This window comes from Xiphophorus couchianus, chromosome 10 (genome assembly GCF_001444195.1).
Source record: "Xiphophorus couchianus chromosome 10, X_couchianus-1.0, whole genome shotgun sequence".
Lineage (NCBI taxonomy): Eukaryota > Metazoa > Chordata > Actinopteri > Cyprinodontiformes > Poeciliidae > Xiphophorus > Xiphophorus couchianus.
The window spans coordinates 1,817,562-1,837,305 of NC_040237.1; the positions used below are offsets into that span (position 1 = coordinate 1,817,562).

Here is a 19,744-nt window from a genome sequence, read left to right on the forward strand (position 1 = left end):
TAATTGTTGGTATTTGTCTTCATTGTGTTTTATTTAACAAAACATTGTATCTGACAAGGCGTTAGGAAGCTCTATGTATATTTTTGTACAAGCTTATTATTGAAAAGTGCATCAGGCAATGTTCTCTTTAAACTAGATTTTTAATGTTAAACGCTCTTCAACACGTTTTTATCAATGAATGCAGTCGATCAAATTATGGTAAAAACCTGAATGACTCCGATGAGGATCACATCAGTGAGTGAAACGACCGATCTGTTTTGTTTGCTGTCTGGATGGTGCAGGCTGGGTGGAGGAGGAGGTGCGGCACAGAAAAATGATTAGGAAGAAGTTGGTGGGAAGCGCTCTGAGTCTGAGTGCAGTTCAGTCTGTCAGCGTTGTGGCTGAGCAGCACCGGGAGGTTTCGGGTCCCATCTTCACTCAGAAACCTTTCGGATTGCTTTTGTTTCTCGTTGCATGTTAGGAGCAAAGCCAGGGCGACGTGCGAACGTTTCTGAATGGAGAAGCACAAAGGTAGGTGGCGGTTTTATGAGTTTGCATGTAAGCGTTGACTTTGCTGGGTAAATTTAAGTCGAGTCGCGGACAAAGATTTCTCATCAACTCTGTGAAGAAGTGGTAGCGCTGGACTCTCCGCGATTCTGGCCGTAGACTCACAAAAGCAACATGGCATATTTTTAAATTTCAGTGCAGTCGTGTACAGCTATGCCGCAGCTGCATTTTTTGAAGCGTTTTCAGGTGTGCTGATTGTATTTTGATGGACTTGTCTGCCAAGCTCCGTTCGTTTGGCATCTGCCAACACCTGTCAGTCAAAGTACTCCACTTTATGGTAAGCCGTTTATGTAAATATTCCAAATCCCTATGAGATGGCCAATTTACTAATGGAAAGGACAACACCCCACTAGACCAGTGGTGTCCAAAGTGTGGCCCAGGGACCATTTGTGGCTCCGGAAATTATTTTGTGCGGCCAGTATAAGTAAAGAGTTGTCCTGTCAGTACATAGGGTTGATAAGGAATGCAAATGTTAAACATAACACAAAGTATTATACTTTATACGTTAACAGAGTTTTTTTTTTAACTTACATTTTAATTCCATAGTAAATAGGACCACAATTTTTGTTTCTGTTTTAATAGTCTTTGGTAAATATTGCAACCGTTTTAAAAGAGAGTGACCTTGATTCTGCTTTGTTGGCCTGTATAGAAAGTTAGGACTCCCCAAAATTGTGGCAAATAGTTTTATTTCTTTTAAAATGGCATACATTCAGGACCTTTTTTAAAAAAATATTTTTGATCTACAATGATTTATGGGTCTATTTTCTCCAAGAATCAAATTATGTTATTTATTTCTTTAAATTATTGTGATTCTGCAAAATGCAAAAAAAAAAAAAGATTACTAATATAATAATTTTTGTATTTTATGCCCAATGAGTACTTTCAACTTTGTGATTTTGGTCCTTATTGCAGACGGGTTCTCACACTACTTCAATACTTTTCTGTACATGCTAAAACACTTTGATTTGCATGAGATTTTTTTGCCAGTTAGTGACATTTTCATCCAACTAGTAGGGGTAAAGATCCTATTAGCAAGTCAATTATTTGGCACAAGACCTACTAGATGGGGCAAAGTAACAAGCAATCGTAAAAAGTTGCCCTAATTCACAGATTAGTTCACTACTGACTTCAAATATGCAGACTGCTCAACTAGTTAACATGTAAAGTAGTCAGTTTCTAGAACCTAAATGCTCACTACTTGACTAGTTGTAACCTTTAAGACAAAAATCTAAATTAATATGTATTTTACATTTCTATTTGATGATGAGACAAAGGTAGTTACTGACTCTGCCTTACTAGTAAACTAATTACCATTATCTAGCTTTACTAGTTCACTAGTAAGACCAAAAAAGTGTCAACAGGTGCCAAAACTACTGTGCATTTTATGGTGCTAGTTGTCAACTAGTTCAGATTAGTTGACTAGTGCACAAATGTAAGAACCAATAGTGAACTCGGATGCAGAATTTGTATAAACTGGTAGACATGTTGGTGTTTATTGCCAACTTGTTAACAAGTATGACATAGTCAATAATTACATTGGTCTAGTCATCAACTAGTGTGTCAAAAAGCCCACAACTTGGGACTGGAGCAGCAATTGGACTTCTACTACTTGCATTTAAATGAGAAGTGATCAAAAGGGTCACCAGTTAGTTTTTTTTTTTTTTTTTACCAGAACAGCTAAATATTAAACTAGTGTTTAAAAATGTTCAACTAGTAGAGAAGAAACCAGAAATAGTAGGACAAAATGACTGTCGATGTCAAGGGTACTTAGTATTTACACAAATGGTTTGCCATACAACTTCACATCAAACCGCTGTTTCTCTTGGAGTACATTATGCATCTCAGTGGGGTTTGCAAAATGGCTTATATTGTGGCCACTGATGAATTCCAAAAGCTCCAAGATCCATTCTCACAGCATTCCTTAAATTCCTGTGGCTATTTGTTCATTAAGGAAAACCAATGGAAATCTAATACTTCCCTATTAACAGTTGAGTTTGGACCAAATGACATTAGAGCCCTTAGTACGCTAGTGTATTTGTACATGTGTATGCAGGAAAATATTTTGTCATGCTTTGCAGTAATTTCATAAGTTTAAAGTTAAAGAGATCCGTTATGGATCCCCTGCTTGTTCTGGTCCAGATGGGCAGCAGAAGCAACTTCCTCAACCTGGGAACAATAGCCACCAGTCAAACCGAGATGGGTTCAGCAAAATTTGAAAGAAAACAGTCTTGCAGCCACATTCCTGTTCACCAGCTGACCGGATTGCTCAGTCTATTTACTCCCACACTCTCTCAGAGTAAATAGTTCATGTTGCAAGAACCCAAAGTCAGAAGGGCTTTGTGTATGTTTTCCTGTGAAGGCTTTTAATTGTCAACACAGGCTCGGTATTGGTCATTGATCTGCTGATCAAATGAGTGAGTAATATAATTTGCCTGGATGAAGAGGTTCCTATGAAAAGTTATCATATGGAATTGCTAAGCTAATGGATATTAACCTAATTTGTATTGTGTTTTAGCCATGAACCACTTCTGCATCATCTTTTCATTCTGTGATCTACATGTTCTTTACGCCTTGCAAGTCAATTGAACATTGAAGTAAATTCAGACCCCAAATCCACATCAACACGTAATAAAAACCCACAGCGACTATAAACTATAGACTGTTGGAACTAATGCGGGATTGTGGAACAAGTGTGATGTAATAACATGAAACAAATAAAAAGGGAGCACCAGCAAAGCAAAACCATTGGACAATAATCAGTTGTCTGTCTGATCTGAGAAACCTGTTGGCCAATATAATCTGGGGCAGATAATAATGTGTTGAAGATGGTACACAACACGTTTTCTTGTATTTAAGAGATTTAATGCTCTTAAATACTCTGAATGAGCACACAGAGCTCACATGCATGTCACGCGTCTTGCTCAAGTAATTGCTGCAACTTTTTAGCCACACCCTCTTGGTTTGTAACCCAAGCTGCACAATCAGAAACCAAATACAGACTGTGATCTCTGTGGATTGATTTGAATAATACGAGAAAACTAAGGCACGTACGGTGGGCTCATGACTCCGTTTTAATTTAGTTAAATTTATTTATTTTTCTGTTTGTTGAATAGTTGCTGTATAACAAAGTGGTACTTTCAATCATTCTTCAATCGTCAGTGAAGATTATCTCTGAATTACCACATGCTGTCATCATCACATTTCATTAAAAGATACACTAAAAAAATGAAGGAGAGTTCGCCAGTTCGCGGTAGTTCTTGATGAGGAACTGCATTCAGTTCAAGTGATGGCACCTTCATACTGTAATATTTTTGGTCCTCTTTAAGTGGACCAGAGTTTGTCTTGCTGGGGCAGGAGTGGAGAACATCTCAACTCTGGTCTGAACAAAACAAGTGACCTTACGTCTGCCTTAATAGCTGGGTCTTGTTTCACTTACAAGCCTGGTGTGGCTTACATGATGCTAATAAACTGTCTAGTAGAACCAAGAAAGAAAGTAAACCAAAGGGATAAACTATGATTTACAGATATGTTGACATTTAAATCTTTACAAACTGTCGCTTCGTATCTGTGTAACTACAGCAGCAAGTAAGAGTGTTTTTCTGAACTTCTGCATCACCCCTTTCTAAAAGAGCATCTTCCCTTGCTGCTTCTTGTGATGTCGCCCCAACAGGCAGCTGCTGTCACCACATCCTATTTTTCTGTGGCTTAGTTTAACAGTTACCCAAATTAATAAAAGGTTTGAAACAAAACAGGCTGGTAAAATCCTGGTTTAATTTAAACACGTTAACTGACAAACTCTCCCCTCATGTTATTTAATGACATTTTAAGATGACATTTATATCCCCTAATATTTGAAATGTTACTTTTTGTGTTCACCCGTGTCACCTAAGATATTAAAATTTGCTAACTTAATCATGACCAAAAAAACAAAAAACAAAAGCATTTACATACAGCATTTACACAGCATGGTATATGCTTGCTAATTAAGCCCCAAAACAAGAAGTCCAATATCTCATTGTGCAAGTGTTTGGTTGACACATAGTCACAATTTTAAAAAGAGACAGTCTTCTTCTCAGCAGATGTCATCACCTGAGAGCTAAAGGTTAGAAGGGAACTTTAGCAGCACTCATTTATTGACAGCTGGGCCGTTTGTCTGAGACCAGGGACTGACATTTAAATCTGGGTCAAATTGCATGCGTAGAATTGGAATGTAATTGGTTGGCAGTCGGAGTGACGCTGAAAGTTCTGCACCTGCGAGTCACAGGCTGCAGAGAAAGAACGGGTGTGTTTCAGCTGACGCAAGGAATGAACTGTGCTTGTTTGGCAGCTACAAGCAGCAGCAACACATTAAATCAGACGCTAAGAACTCCAGACAGTTTGTAAAAGAGGTACTGTAAAGGGAAACCTGGGTGATCTCATGTAGGCTGGTGAGAAGGAAATGACTGTTCAGTAGGTTTGATATGCTTTGTGTTTCTGGAACCTGATTCATGCAGCTGTTTCCTCATAGCGCTCCATTCCCATCCTTTTCTCAGGAAAGCAGATGAAATTAGTGAAAGCACCTGCAGTTTTATTTGATCCAACTGACCTCTGTCATGACTCAGGTTTATTGTTGGTTTAGTGTTTTATTGTGCAATTAGAGGCGTATCTGCTGACATTATATAGCAGGACAACCTTCATATTAAAACAGAAATTTAAAACAATAAATCATAAAACCTTGACTTATGATTTTGCACATAAGGAGACTGCGTCATTGCTCTTTATTTAGATTTGGATACCTGGACTTATTCAGAATAATTAACAGCTACTGATTTTAGTTTTTAGTTATATTTTCAATTGCATGTTGCTAATACTGCCTTTTTTACTATTCTGCTCTTAGGACAACAAGGTTGTGGTTTTAGTTGCTCTGCTCAGTGCTCACATTGCTAGTCTGCTTCATAGAGCCAAAAAAACTTCAGTCATCCAGAAAGTTTTTTGGTAGCTTATTAAAATCATTTTAAACTGTATGAATGGTATAATGATGAACTGATTTGGTGTTTGTTAGGTTCTGAAATTATTTAAAGTACTTACCCCTTTAATATTTTACTATTTTGTATTGCTTTAACAAAGCAATATTAACAAAGTCTCTTTTTTGATAGAAAAAAAAGAAAAAAAAAAGAAGTCAAGATTAAATTGGTCATGCTCGTTTCTGAGGTACAGCAATAATATCCGTGGGTCAATTTGACCCGTGGAGTGTTTAATAGTGTATACAATATACAGTATATGTACTGTATATAGTGTCAGAAACCAAAAAATTCCTCCAAAACATTTTCGTATCTGATTATTAACGCCAATACTAATTATTTCAATCAATATTTGTGCAATGATGCTTTTTTATTTCTCACAATTAATTAATTGACACCCAGAATATTGCTTAAAACACATTAAGTTGTTTGATGGTTGGTTAAGCCCCCTGTAGCTTTACAAGATGGGGTTAGAAGCATTAGTATTTGAGGCTAAAAGTTTCCACTGTCTGCATTGTGGCTATAATCTTATATCTATTACACAACATAGCAAATCGGCTATTTGCATGCATGAAAGCAGCTGCTGTAAAACAAGGGCTATTGTGCTGCACGTCTAGAAAGGAAAATGCTCATCAGATATGATGCTTACCTATTGCTTCTCAGTACCATGCCAAATTTCTTCTGATGATGTTTCATTATTATGAGACATGTATTTGGCTTCACTTTAGTCTAGGTTTTATGCTGTGGTGTGGCTGGGGTCTGTTATGACTTGGACAAAAATGCCATAGTTCACTTTAGGTGGTTCAAATTGTGCTCATCTTCAGGTGAAAAAAAGCTGGAGAAGCTGTGCAGCATATTTAAGACGGACGTCCAGACAGGTTAAAAACAACAACAAAAAACCTTAGCAGTATCTTCATAGCAGCTCAGAAGTCCACCACCTTTACGTAACCTGTGCGAGTCTAAACTCAGACTAGGACCAAGGTTAGAGTAGTCCTAAGGGGAAGCTATTCAGAAACCACAGGGAATTTGGTTGAAAAAAGTGCAATTCAGCGCAGCACGACAACAGAACAGAGTCAGTGGGTCCAGCGGCTTCAACTCGCCATAAACTCAGCAGTGGTAGGCTTAGATGTAGACCATCATGACTGAGAATGAGGTCCTCTGGTTCACTTGTATGTGTGTCTTGGGATGAACTTGCCAACGGGGAGTGAGTTGAGCGTGGGTAATGCAGGAAGCCAAACTGGGTTGTAAAAATGATGAAAAGAAAGACAGCCTTCCTGTTTTATGGGAACGGGGTGCTCTGTGTGAGTTTGGCTCTTTTTGGCCTCGGGGTCTCCTCACTCTTGCTTGTTTTCGACACATCAAACGTGCCTTTGATTACTGGAAACAGTAGCTCCAAACTGGACATGTATTGTGTTTTCCTCTCAGCAGGTTCTCCTTTGACGAGAACGCTGCTCAGAGCAGGGTCTTACTCGTAATCACGTACATATGTACCTTTACTGACTTGTTCACTTCCTGCTATCCCTCTAGTTACTTTTCTGTGGGGTGACATCTGATTAGGAAGTTTTTCTTCGGTGGCTAGTTTCAATTTGTCGGCTTGCGGTCTGTAATTTTGTTTTTAAACCAATTGCCGTGGAGGTTTTTAGGCTTCCCCTTTTGTTAAATCTGAAACTGCCCATCAAGGCGCAACGCGTCCTAATTTAAAGGTAGCTGATGTTTTTGTACCTGCACACTCATGTAACATGTGCGTGCTGGAGTCTGCAACACTTCGAAAGACGTTTGGAAAAGATGTTAATGGAAGGATGCAGACAGGGTGGTGGATTAGGAAGAGGATTTGGAACCACACTGAGTCTCCCCCGCCTCATGACCCGAGGCTGACAGATTTTTCATTTCTGTCACTTTGTCAGCAAAGAAATTGAGTGGGAGGAAGAGATACAGAGTTGTTTGTTTGCAGCAAATTTACTGCCACAAGGTGTTCATCAGTTTCTAACAATGTAGAGTGATACAATAACTTCTTGAGGTTGTACGAAGATCTCTAAACATTTAAAAATAATTGCATAAAAAACTTAGATAAATTAGTTCATAATTTACTTTTTTTAAGTTAATCAGACTGTCTAGGAACTGATTGATTTTGTTTGGTGTGTGCGTAAAAATATGATGAGACACAAAGGTCTGTTTCTGTTAGCTTTTTTTATTTTTAAAAGACAAGGCAACATCCAATTCTAGAAAAGGAGAAGTGTGTTGAATCAGGAAATGGTAGCTACTAGAAAATATGGATACAAACTTACCCACTGCCATTTTTAGAATAGTAATTAAAAAATAATAATCATTCTGATAAGGCTTATGCAAAGATCCATTTTAGTACTGCCTGGAGGACAGTAAAGCTGTTTTACATTGTTTTCTATCTTGCTGTGCATGCCTCCATATTGTGTTATTTGGATGTAAAGCATAGAGGGTTTTGTAGGACATCAATTTCCACTCACGTTTGAAGTTAGTGTGCTACTTCTGCTGTACTCCTCTTCTGGAATTGCATGTATATTGGGATCAAGGGTGTGGAATTCACTGTGTTAAATTTTGTCAGGAGAGGTTACATTACTTTTACTGTGTTGACACTTTATCTATGTATTTCCATATTGAATTCCATAGTAAAGGCATCCTACCATCTGGCAACTTGATCTCAATACTGCTGCTGTGCACATGTTACAGAATCTTTTGAGTGTTCAAAGAAGTAGGCTCTTAAAAACATCTGGATTTGGAGCCGTGACAACAACATGTGGGGTTTGTAATCAAATTGTTTAGAGGCACAGTAGTTTTAGTGTACATTAGACTTCTGAAATAAAAGAAAGTTGTAATTATGCTGCTATTAAGCAAATCCAATGCTAGTAATCCGAGAAATCCAAACAAAATAGCTAACTAAAAGTGACACTTTATACATTGCATGTAAATAACTAGTTTCAACTGTGTTTTAAATTAAACTGCAAAATTGTAAAGTATCAGGCCACCTTTTCACCTAACACTTTGAAAGTGTCAGGAAGCTTAAAAAATAAGTAAAAATAGGTCATTGCTTAAAACCTCAACTCGATAAGAGTAAGTATTACAGGCTGATTTGTGCAAACAAACAAGATGGGTTCTGCAATTTTGACCTCAGTAATCACAGTTGTCATCTTCAAACGAGTTGACTACCACTGAGGTGTTATTTTCATATTGAGGTGTAATTTTCATATTAAAGAGCACAGTTTTTAAGTCCTTTCTGTGATCTTTGATTAGCTAAACAAAGACTGTTTGGTCCTTCATAATCATATTTTTTTTATTAATAACAGAAAGATATTAAACATCCATCCATCCATCCATCCATTTTCTGTTCACCCTTGTCCCTAGTGGGGTCAGGAGGGGTGCTGGTGCCTATCTCCAGCTACGTTCCAGGCGGGAGGCGGGGTACACCCTGGACAGGTCGCCAGTCTGTCGCAGGGCAACACAAAGACATACAGGACAAACAACCATTCACACACACACGGGAGAATTTAGATAGACCAATTAACCTAACAGTCATGTTTTTGGACTGTGGGAGGAAGCCGGAGTACCCGGAGAGAACCCACGCATGCACAGGGAGAACATGCAAACTCCATGCAGAAAGACCCCGGCCGGGAATCGAACCCAGGACCTTCTTGCTGCAAGGCAACAGTGCTACCAACTACGCCACTGTATTAAACATCAGTGCCAAATTAAGCTTTGTTTTTACAATTTCAAAAAATAAACCGGAAAGTAAAAAGTAGTTCTTAGGAATTAATATTAGCTGTTAAATGAAACATATAATTTATTTTGAGACATTTTTTACACTTTGAGTTGTGAAAAACTGTGTCATTTCTTCTGTTACTGCCTGTGAGTCGTAGTTCAGCTTAGATCTAAAGATAGAACCTGAGCTGAATAAAGGAGATGATTCAAAAGCTGGAACAGAGGAAGTGTAAACAAAACAAATATGAAAAAGATGGTGGCAGACTCCACAACTGATAGCCATCATTTTATTTATAGGCGGTTTCTTTGGCATTCAGAGCTGCCGTTTCAAAACAAATTTGAAAGGGAAACCACGTTCTTATTTGGATGCTGCTTTGACCAAATTCAACCGTAAAGTAGTAGCCCAGATATTTTGAAAGATGGCTCTGTTAAAAGCACTAAAGTTTATCAAATATTTCTAATGTTCAACTTTGGATAGTTAATTAAAGAAAGCTGATTGAGAATTTGGCTGCGTTCACACTGCAGACTGAAATGACCCAATTCCGATATCTTGTCAAATCGGATTTTTTTTTTTTTTGCCAGGGCCGTTCACACAGCCACACGTATGCGACCTGTATGTGTTCTGCAGTCTGAATGGGCAAAGGACCTGAAAGTGTCCCGCATGCGCAGTAGAGGGCACAATAGCGTCAGCATTCTCAGAGTTTTGCCAACCGCCATAAAGAGAAGAAGTGCTCAGTGTTTGCGGAAGTAAACATGGATGCTAATGGTGGAGCATAGCTTACGTATTTGAAGTTGTTGTCCGACCGGAAGTAGCATATTAACAACTTAATCTTCATTATAGTCCGTCGTGGTTTTTGTTATACGTCTCGCTTGCGCTTATCAGGGCTCAGAATAGTGAGATTTGTCCAGTGTCAGTGACGTTCAGTTCGGATGAATGTCACCTGAACGTTGGGTCGCATTTGAATTGGATACGTATCGGATCTCCAAGTGGCCTGGGTCACATTGGAAAAGAATCCGACCTGTGCTGTTCAGACCGTCATGAAAAGATCAGATTCAGGTCGCTTTACGTAAAAAAAAATTAAAAAAAATCGGAATTGGGTCACTTCAGCCTGCCATGTGAACGCAGCCTTAGTACCAGTGTGAGACAAGTGTCCGGCTGCAGCAGTAAACACTCATGACATTTGTGTGAGAGAGCATGAACTCTGCCTGCTATGAAAGTGTGATTCTTTTTGCATGTACTGTATATGTAAACCATATGTTACTTTCACAAACCTTTGAGAAGAGTTTTTTTCAAATGGGAATTTCTGATGTAGTCAATTACGCCTTGCTATAAACATAACATTAAAAATACATTCATGAATTTCCAAATTAATACAACATGTTATTAAAAAAATATGATGTCTTATAAAAATTACAGGGAATATTGTTGCTAAAATAGAGGTGCTTCTCAATAAATTATAACATCATTGTTTTGCTAATTTATTTCAGTAATTCAGTGTAACCCTCCTATTATGTTCGTTTCTGAGGTACAGCAATAATATCCGTGGGTCAATTTGACCTGGGGAGTGTTTAATCATGCAATAGGGTCAGAAACCAAAAAAAATTCCTCCAAAACATTTTTGTATCTGATTATTAACTCCAATACTAAACATTTCAATCAATATTTGTACAATGATGTTTTTTATTTCTCATAAATAAAGGATCAATGACAACAACTTACTCATTTGGACATAAAAAATGGAATTTACATTTTTTTATGTCCACTAAAAAACAACCTAGACACACAAATCAATAATTTCCTTGAAATTGATCTTTGGTAAAAAAAATAAATAAATAAAATTATATAATTTTTTTTTTTTTCAATGGGTGATCTTTATAACTGAACTTGAGACACACATACTGTTCTGGGTCAAATTAACCCGCTGATTAAAATCAAGACAAATGAGTCATGCAGAGAGTATTTATGTTTTCCTCCACTTCTGCTGAGTGTCCACTCAGTGTGGGTGGAGTTTGTCCACAGGAACAGAAAAGGTTCCCATCAAAAGTTGTGTGAACACCTGCTTTCTCGCTGTTTCCTAGTGAAGTAAAGAGAATAGTGAGAAAGTGGGCTTGTGTGTGTCGGGGTGTGCATGTGTGGTGGGGTGTGTTTGTGTGTGTGTGGTGAAATATGGTTCATAGCTGCAAGGAAACATATAGAATTTTACAATTTCAAAAAAATTTTTGCACTTTAACTTGACTGCCGGGTCAAATTGACCCGAACAGTATCTGTGTAAAAAGTAGACGCAGGGGGCGTTGCAAATGTGTAAAATGAATAAATTTTCAATTTATATGCAGCGTGCACCTATTAAGACAAATAAAAAAAGTTTCATGCAAAAAAAATACTTCCAACTATTTAAAAAAAAATACTTCTTTAAACAGGAGGGTTTAAAAGTGATACTCATACAGTTCTGGAAAAAACGTAGAGCCCACTGCACTGAATCCCATTGAAAACCTGGTTATTCCACCAAATATTGATTTCTGAACTCTTCCTGAGTTAAAACATTAGTATTGTTGTTTTTATGAATATGTACTTGTTTTCTTTGCATTATTTGAGCTCTGAAAGCACTGCATCGTTTTGGTTATTTTGACCATTTCTCATTTTCTGCTAATACATACAAAATTTTTTGCTTGGAATTTTGAAGACATGTTGTCAGCAGTTCATAGAATAAAAAATAATGTTAATTTTACTCAAACATATACATATAAAGAGTAAAATCAGAGAAATTAGTAATTTCAAGGTGGTCTCTTAATGTTTTCCAGAGTTGTATATAAACTCCAGCCACATGTCATGTCTTGTGAATCTCTTTAAAATTTCAAACTGGCTTTCCCTCACAATCCTCTCCATGTCATGTTGTCTCTGTGACTGATCCTTTTTTCACACATTATTTTCGTTCCACTCAACTTTTCATGTATATTCTTGTGTACAGCATGCTGTTAAAAGCCAGGTTCAAGTGGTCACTACTCAGTCACACAAAGATGAACAAAGTTGTCATGATGATAGTCTTCTGTAACATGGCATAAAATGTCTGTTTTTAATATTGGCTTTACTTAATGTTATAAATTATCTGATAAAAATACATTTTCATTTTATTTTATTCATTAACGATAAGGCTTAATCACAACAAATGGCAGAAGTAAGAATAAATTCAACTTGTAATCCAAGTTAAATAGATGTTAATATTATTCTAATGTACATAAATAAACTACTCCTGTATTTGTTGCATGCATATATTCTGTTCAGCATGATGCATCGAAGGTTCTTGCAATAATGTACTGACTCCAGTTAATAATTAATTTAATAATTTAAGTAAATGAAATATATGAAGTTTGAAATTAGAAGTTATTTTCTCATCTAATTAGCTTAATGGATATAATTGTCTCCCACATTGTTTCAGTTTCTTCCTTGTTATGGATAATCAGTTAACTTAAATTGAAAAACCAAAGGAAAAAAAAGACTGTACAAGATCATTCAAGAATTACATTTCTTCATATTTCAGAACGTTTTATGTGATGGTAAAGTGTTTCACTTTGTTCTGGACATACCCATGATGAAAAATATTGTCTTCTCATAAGTGAGGCTTCTTTTTTGCAATGCTAAAATTTTACCAAAACAAAAAGTTGGTCTGATATTAGACTGGAAACAAAGCGTTGACCTGTAATGTCCGTAGCAGCTCTTATCTTTTACTCTATCTTTTGCTCTGCATGTCCTCTTCTTTAATACAGTTCATTCAGTACTGACAACAACCTTTTACTGTCATCTATCTGATTCCAGATTTATTTCATCTTCAGGATTCTATGGCAATGAGATCAAAACACAGCTTGAATTAATCAGCCATGTCAGCAGCCCAGTTTTACCCTGCAGCTGAACCCGTCACGATTCGGTGGAAAGGGTTGATTGGTGTTTGATAGAAATCAAACACCAATCAACACAGTGATTGATCTTTTATTCAGTCGCTGCCATCAGATGATAATCCGCTACTTATTCTGGAACAACAGCTTGCTGGAGGAAAGCGATCCGATGTGGCGATGGTTGACCCCCGCAGGAAACGTTACATGCCGATACATTTTTTAAAAGAGGTTTAAAAACCCAATTATTTCTACTGCACTGTGGCCTTCCACTTTATAAACTAGAGACAATATTATGCATAAAAAATTTCCTGTGAAAATGTATAGGCAAAATTATTTAACGGGTCATTCACTGTTTATTTAAATAAATGCAAAAACATTGGGAGCATGTCAAGGCACAGTGGCTTATTGTTTTGTTATTGTAATAGCTGTTGAACTGATTAGTTGATTGATCTCTACTCCACTTTAATTGGTTGCAGTGATGTACTTTCAACTGTGTCAAAAATGAAAGGTGAAAGAAAAAAATGCAGAATATTTAATGCAGTTTTTGTCTTTTCAACACCTGAATCATGCTTAAACACAAATTACTACAAACAACTACAAATTCAACCATTTCTACTTTACCATTACTCTGAAATTGACGATTTTTTAAATTTATATTGTATAGATTAAAAAAAGTTGTTTAGCTGCAAAGATGTGCTGTAAAACTGCGGTTTTCCTCATGCCTACTGAAGCAGAAGCTTCTTCAGTCCCGGTTAGTCCAAACTTCACTACCATCCAATCATTTTGATGTGAAGTTTGGTCACTGTTGGTTGCAATTCTCCTTCTTGTTTCCACTTCCCATTTAGACGAACTGAGGTGTTGCTGTCAACACCTCAGTCGACAGCAGTTAGAAGGTGTGGTGATTTGCTGCATTCGACACTGTTGGTTTCACATCTTATTTTAATGCGAATTCTGTTTATTTTAGCAACATTGCAAATATATTTAGCTGGTCCTAACTGTTAATCTTGTGAAAAAAAACACAAAGTTTAGATTGGGAGATTTTATTAATTTTGTATTAATTAATTATCTTAGAACTAAAACCAGAATCAAAGTGACAAAAACAGCTTGCCATACAGCCGCAGGACCGAGTTGCGTGCAAAATAAAACCTAGCTATAACAGTAGTTGGTCATAAGAGTTAAACATAGAGCTTCTATAAGAATCGAAACTGGAAAAGGAAATTGTTTTGCAGTTGCATGAAGTCAGCCTGCTTCCGTTTTAAAGTAATTTCTGGTGCCAACATTAAGAAAAGGCAGTTTTTTTCCACTCGATAACATGATTTCTTTTAGTTATCCACAAACTGTGTTGAATGTTTCCTTTTTGAAAAGCCTGCTGTGACTGTGAGTCATGGGATTTGTAAACAGAAACTGTCCTATCATTTTTTTTGGGGGGGGGAGTACCTGGGAAAATGAGTTCACTGATAAAGAAAATGCATGGAAAGTGCAAACAGAACCTTTTATGAAAGTGTTTTTAAGTTGACTTCAGCATTCAGCTGCAAAGAAAGGAACACAAGCTTATTTGCAACTGTTTCCAACATCTGCACCACATCCCAAAATATGACTGTGATTCACAGAGTCGAGGAAGTGTCCCAAACAGACCTCAACCAGCTGCTCCAGGCTGGAAATCTTACATCTCAGCTGCTTCTCTTGCATCATCGAGTTGAAGCCGTTGTTATGGAATTACATTATTTTATTTGACTCTATTCCCATTCATTTTTTGGTACCAACACAGGGAAGTACACGGTAATGAAAAGTGTAGGCCTGAGAAGAGAGAAGATTGAGAGATGATGTACGGATAAGAGGAAAAACTGCAAAATGATCCCAGTTTCTGTTACAAAATTACAAAAATAAGTAAAGCCAAACAATGAAAAATTATTTGAGACCAATTCTACTGTTTCTATTATTTGTTTCTTTGCTGAAATGTTCTATCCACTTAGGTTGTGTCTTTTTATGGCACTTCCTGCATCTGTGAGTCTAACAGGACTCTATTAAGGATATATTTACCCCAGATACGTTTGTTTATTTAAGCTTTGAAAAGAATGTCTGTGATTCCATTTGGTATGGAAGCTGCCTTTCCAAAATCAGAGGCCTTGCCTCTTTTATTTGATTTAAAACCTGAAGCCTCTCAAAACTGGAAATTCAGCTAACGTCCTTACAAGACCTCCTTGTTCAGCTGATGGTCAAATTAAAGGAATGATGGGAAAACCTCGAGTCCAATTCCTGAGCTATTTTTGAACTAAAGGCCATCTTTGAGAAGACCATTTTCACATAGGTAATTGGTTTTACTTCTATTTTTGTGCCCAGCTTTAATTAAACAAAGTGAATAGATACTCATTAGCCACAGGTTTTAATTGCTTAACACAAATAACGTGCAAACAACGAGCGTCGTTGCTGAGAAGCGATTAGCTGTAAGGAAATCTAACTGCTAGGGTTTAATCATATTAATGATTACATCATTAATATGATGAATATAATGTAATCATTAATGTTGGCCTGAGGATAAAGAGGATAGTCTTTTTCATTTAAGGTTGCAGCGTGATTGAAGTAATGAGTCTGACTTAATTGAAAACAGACTCAGCCAATATAGCACAAAACATTTAATATACAATAAGGGGTTAAATGTGCTCAATAAAATAAGAATAATTCCTTCTGGAATTACAAAAAGATTCTGATTTGATGTTTTGCTAAACTTACCTAAAAGTGAAGCCATTGAATACTTCATACTTTAAAATAAATCCTGACAAAATTGAATTGATTTTATAAATCTGCAAGCTCATCACCATTACAGTAGGCATTTGTGTGACAAAAGTAAACAAAAGCATGGTCATGCGGATTAAAGTAAATCAGGAAGTCCAACCGCAGCAACACGGAAGAGAAATTCTGCTTTGACATCCTGTACAGTCGCTAAAACACAAATAAATGTATGATTTCACTCATCGTTAACAGGAATTTGGTATTTAATTCCCACTTGTTGAGGTTTTACCATGTATTTGGTGCAGCAGCTAAAACTCCCTGCAGTAGTCCGTCTCTCTGAAGGTCTCTCTGGTTCCCTTTGGCCTCCCTGCAGGGGTGAACTGTTTGTGCTGAGAGGCTGCGGTCACTCGCTGCATGTGCGTCAGGCATCTGGCCAAACCGAGGCTCAGAGAAGACAGGCGGGCTGCAGACCTCCCTGTCCTGTCAGCTGACTCCGTTTCCCAGGGTCCTCGGATGCAAAAGGCCATCTGAGTCAATCTCTGCAAACACACAAAGAGGAGAGACTGGAAAAATGTTTAGATTTATGTCAGGTGGCCAAACACTAACTGAAAAACAGTTAGAATCGCACATAGAGACTTTTGCAATCATGTTGCCAACACACTAATCTGTTGTGTGCATAAATAAATTTTTTTTCCAGAAACATTACTTCTGGTAGCTTCAAGAATTGTCTTGTCATTTCCAAGAGGCAAAATTTTGCTGATATCTGACGCCTTATTCTTCAAAATATTCCTTCTTGTACTTATTTAGGAAGGAGAGTTCATGAACATACTCCCAACCCCCTCTGGGCTTAGTGATTAGTCTGAGCCGGAAGAAGCCACTAAAATGAGATATTTGACTGTTTTAAGAGAGTTCAACAAGGCAGGAACAGCTTTCAGTCCTTGTAAAGGTTTCTTTCTTTATGTCGGGTGAAAAGTCAAGTTCTTGAGAAGTTGAGTTGTATTTTCAATTTCTGGTTGAGTAAAGTTATTTAGTAGAGTCTCTACTAGTGAAATGTCACGCTTTTGTGTTGCATCTTCAGACTATAATAAATTGCATCAAAATTTTGAAGCCACATTTGCTTCAAAATATATACGACATACTCATGAAACTGTACTGCTAACAAAAAGTTCACACTTTTAGCTGACTTATTAAGCTGTCTTTAGTTCGCACATGGCTTCAGTTTTAGAGAATGTAATTTAACGTAGATAAAGCTCATCTGTTCTCTCTCTTCCAGACATTTGCTCATTTTCATCCTTTATTAAAAGCTGAAATTTGTGCAAAATGTTCAGGAGAATGGGCAGAGTCAGCGCGGCTTACATAGTATGTGGACGTCTTAAGAGTACAGTGGATACTTTGTATTTGTAGGGGTTATAAATACTTGAGAAGCCCTCTAAAAAGCCTACAATTGCTTATTTTATTAGTTAAAATTCCAAATATAACTTAATACACAGAGTGGAAATGATCTTGGAACTACTGCAGAAACTAATATCAATGGTCGTCCAGTTCTGCTCTCTTAGGAGTAAAGCCAATCAATCAAGAGAAATAAGTGGCGCTCCTGGATTTCACCTAGAGAATGTGAGTGGTCATCTGAAGAAGATTGTGGACAAGATATGTCTTGTCAATATCCATGTGTGGGATGTTAATATACTAGAGATTAGTTTAGGCAACCCGGTTTCACCCAAAGAGATTTCTATTTGTTTTTCTCAGCTAAAGTGTACAGGATATATTTCACTAAAGTTGCTTGAAATCCTTATTTGTGGTGTATTTTGCTCCATTCCAAAAATCCAGCATCTTAGCAGGGGTTAACTTAACATTTTGAATTTTAAATCACCACATTCCTTCTTACAAATACCTAAAAGTCCTTTAGTAAAACTTCTCCTCTGTTACCCGCCTTATGTCTCTTGTCTTGCTGAGGAAGTTCTCTCGCTCTGAGGCCCACTGAAGCGAGGGGGCTTATTCATGAAGCCAAGAGACAGTGAAGGGAAATACAAAGAACTCCCTGCACACAGCTAGTGAGGGCAGCGAGCTCAGCGCTGACCCCTAAAGGACGTGTGTGGGCTTCACCCAGACAGGCCTAGGCTCCTCCCCCTCTCTGAACTTGACCTTTTACTGGAGTCCCCTAAACAAGCTCGAAACAGACTTTCACTGTCGATGGAAACGGACAGAGAGAAACGAGATCAATGGCTGCCAGAAGAAAACCTCAGAAGAGTTTCTCCCATGTAAAACTCTGGCACGAAACATAACATTTAAGAAGCAACAAAAATTATCTCAGTTTTAAGTGAAATATTCTTTAAATGATTGCCAGGAAACGTATGTGTTTCCTCATTGTGTTCCTTTTTCTTGTGCAATGTGGAAACAGTGATGGACGTGTCCTTAAATCACTGATGCAAGACCAAACATTCCCATGCCAATCAATGTGCAGTAAGGTTTAAAGAAGTTTTTGTTTTTGCTGTAAATCTGAATTCCTGCTGTCTGTCTGGGCTTTTCAGTGCTGGACCAGCTCCTGATGGAGCTTCACCGCTTCCTGCTCATCCTGGACAGGGAGACTCTGAGCGGGAATGCCACAGTCCAGAAGGGATTGCTGTCGGATCTTCTGCAGTCCTACAGAACCTCAGGTGGTAAGATGAAAAAATATTACAGAGTGTGCTTTTCAAACATCTTTATGCATTAATAATAGCAAAAATACAGTTTTATATAGTCCTAATAAGTCAAACAACAGCTAATGACTTTAATTCAGACTTTAAAAGGTAAAAAAAAGAACAATCTACTTCAAGATCTATTTACTCGCATCTAAAAATCCCCACCGTATTGCTTATAGATGCAGGAAACCTCTAAACACTGTCAGACTTTATCAGTTTCGATATGGAAACCTCTGGATGCCTTTCTTGCTTCTTATCCAGGAACTGATCTTAATGGATGTTTTTGTGACAAATCTACATATATTTTGGGCCAAATAAAGACAGAAATGAAAGGTTTTAAAAAAAAAAAAAAAGCCTGGTCTGTTCTACCACAAGAGTTAAAAAAAAAAAAGCTATATTGGAAGCAAAAATATTTAGAGGAAGGGAAACTTGGCCTATTTTTGTTAACAGATAACAAAAACTTATCTATTTGAGTCAACCAAGTGCAAAATAGCAGTTTAGTGTTGCATAGTTGCTTCAAAGTTTCAGCATTTTTTTTAAAATAAAGGTGATGACAACAACAAATATGTAATTTTTTCTGAAGATTAAGTCACAAAAGTCATCAGTATGAGCAGCTTGAGAAAGCAAGGTGAACAGAAAATTACGATACGAGTGGTCCGAGAACATTGCCCTGAGGAATCCCACATGTTCTTTGTCTGGTCTCAATTATATTTGAAAAAATGAGATTAAATAGTCACAGTGTGCCAAGTAATATTTTAACTAATTTAGATTGGTGTAGATTTTTAGTTATAAATCCAATGTACTTGGTCTTGGTCGCTAACGCTAGCAGCTAACAAAGCAAAAATAAAAACTCACAAACTGTTTGCTTGTTAAGATTTTCTGAGCTTACGATGCATCTCAATATAGTAGAATATTATTGAAAAGTTAATTTATTACAGTAACTCAGTTATTACACCTTTATCTTTATCAAACCTTTATCTGTGTATTTCTGCAGCTGATGAAAACATCACATTTAATTTCTAAGGACACTACAGAATTAAATCAGAGCATAATGTAATTATTTTTCTGGTTAATACAATCACAAATAATGGTGTCATCATTGTTCTTTTTAGCTAATAAATGATGATGTTCAGATTCTTTTCAAATGCCCCGTTCTTTACAGAGTCTAAAATT

The 19,744-nt window shown here is 37.1% G+C and overlaps 1 protein-coding gene across 9 annotated transcripts in view; it reads left to right on the top strand.

Moving 5' to 3' along the window:
* Positions 1–336: 336 nt before the first annotated feature.
* afap1l2 (actin filament associated protein 1-like 2) overlaps positions 337–19,744 on the top strand; it is a 57,524-nt gene continuing 38,116 nt past the window's right edge. For 4 of the 9 annotated variants that reach the window (XM_028029619.1, XM_028029624.1, XM_028029621.1 and 1 more), the window contains exons 1-2: positions 337–510; positions 18,422–18,550. In XM_028029619.1, coding sequence (XP_027885420.1) covers positions 495–510; positions 18,422–18,550 — 145 coding nt within the window. In that variant the 5' untranslated portion in view covers positions 337–494. The remainder of the gene's footprint in view (positions 511–18,421; positions 18,551–19,744) is intronic. The other 5 variants (XM_028029626.1, XM_028029627.1, XM_028029628.1 and 2 more) reach the window with 2 other exon arrangements.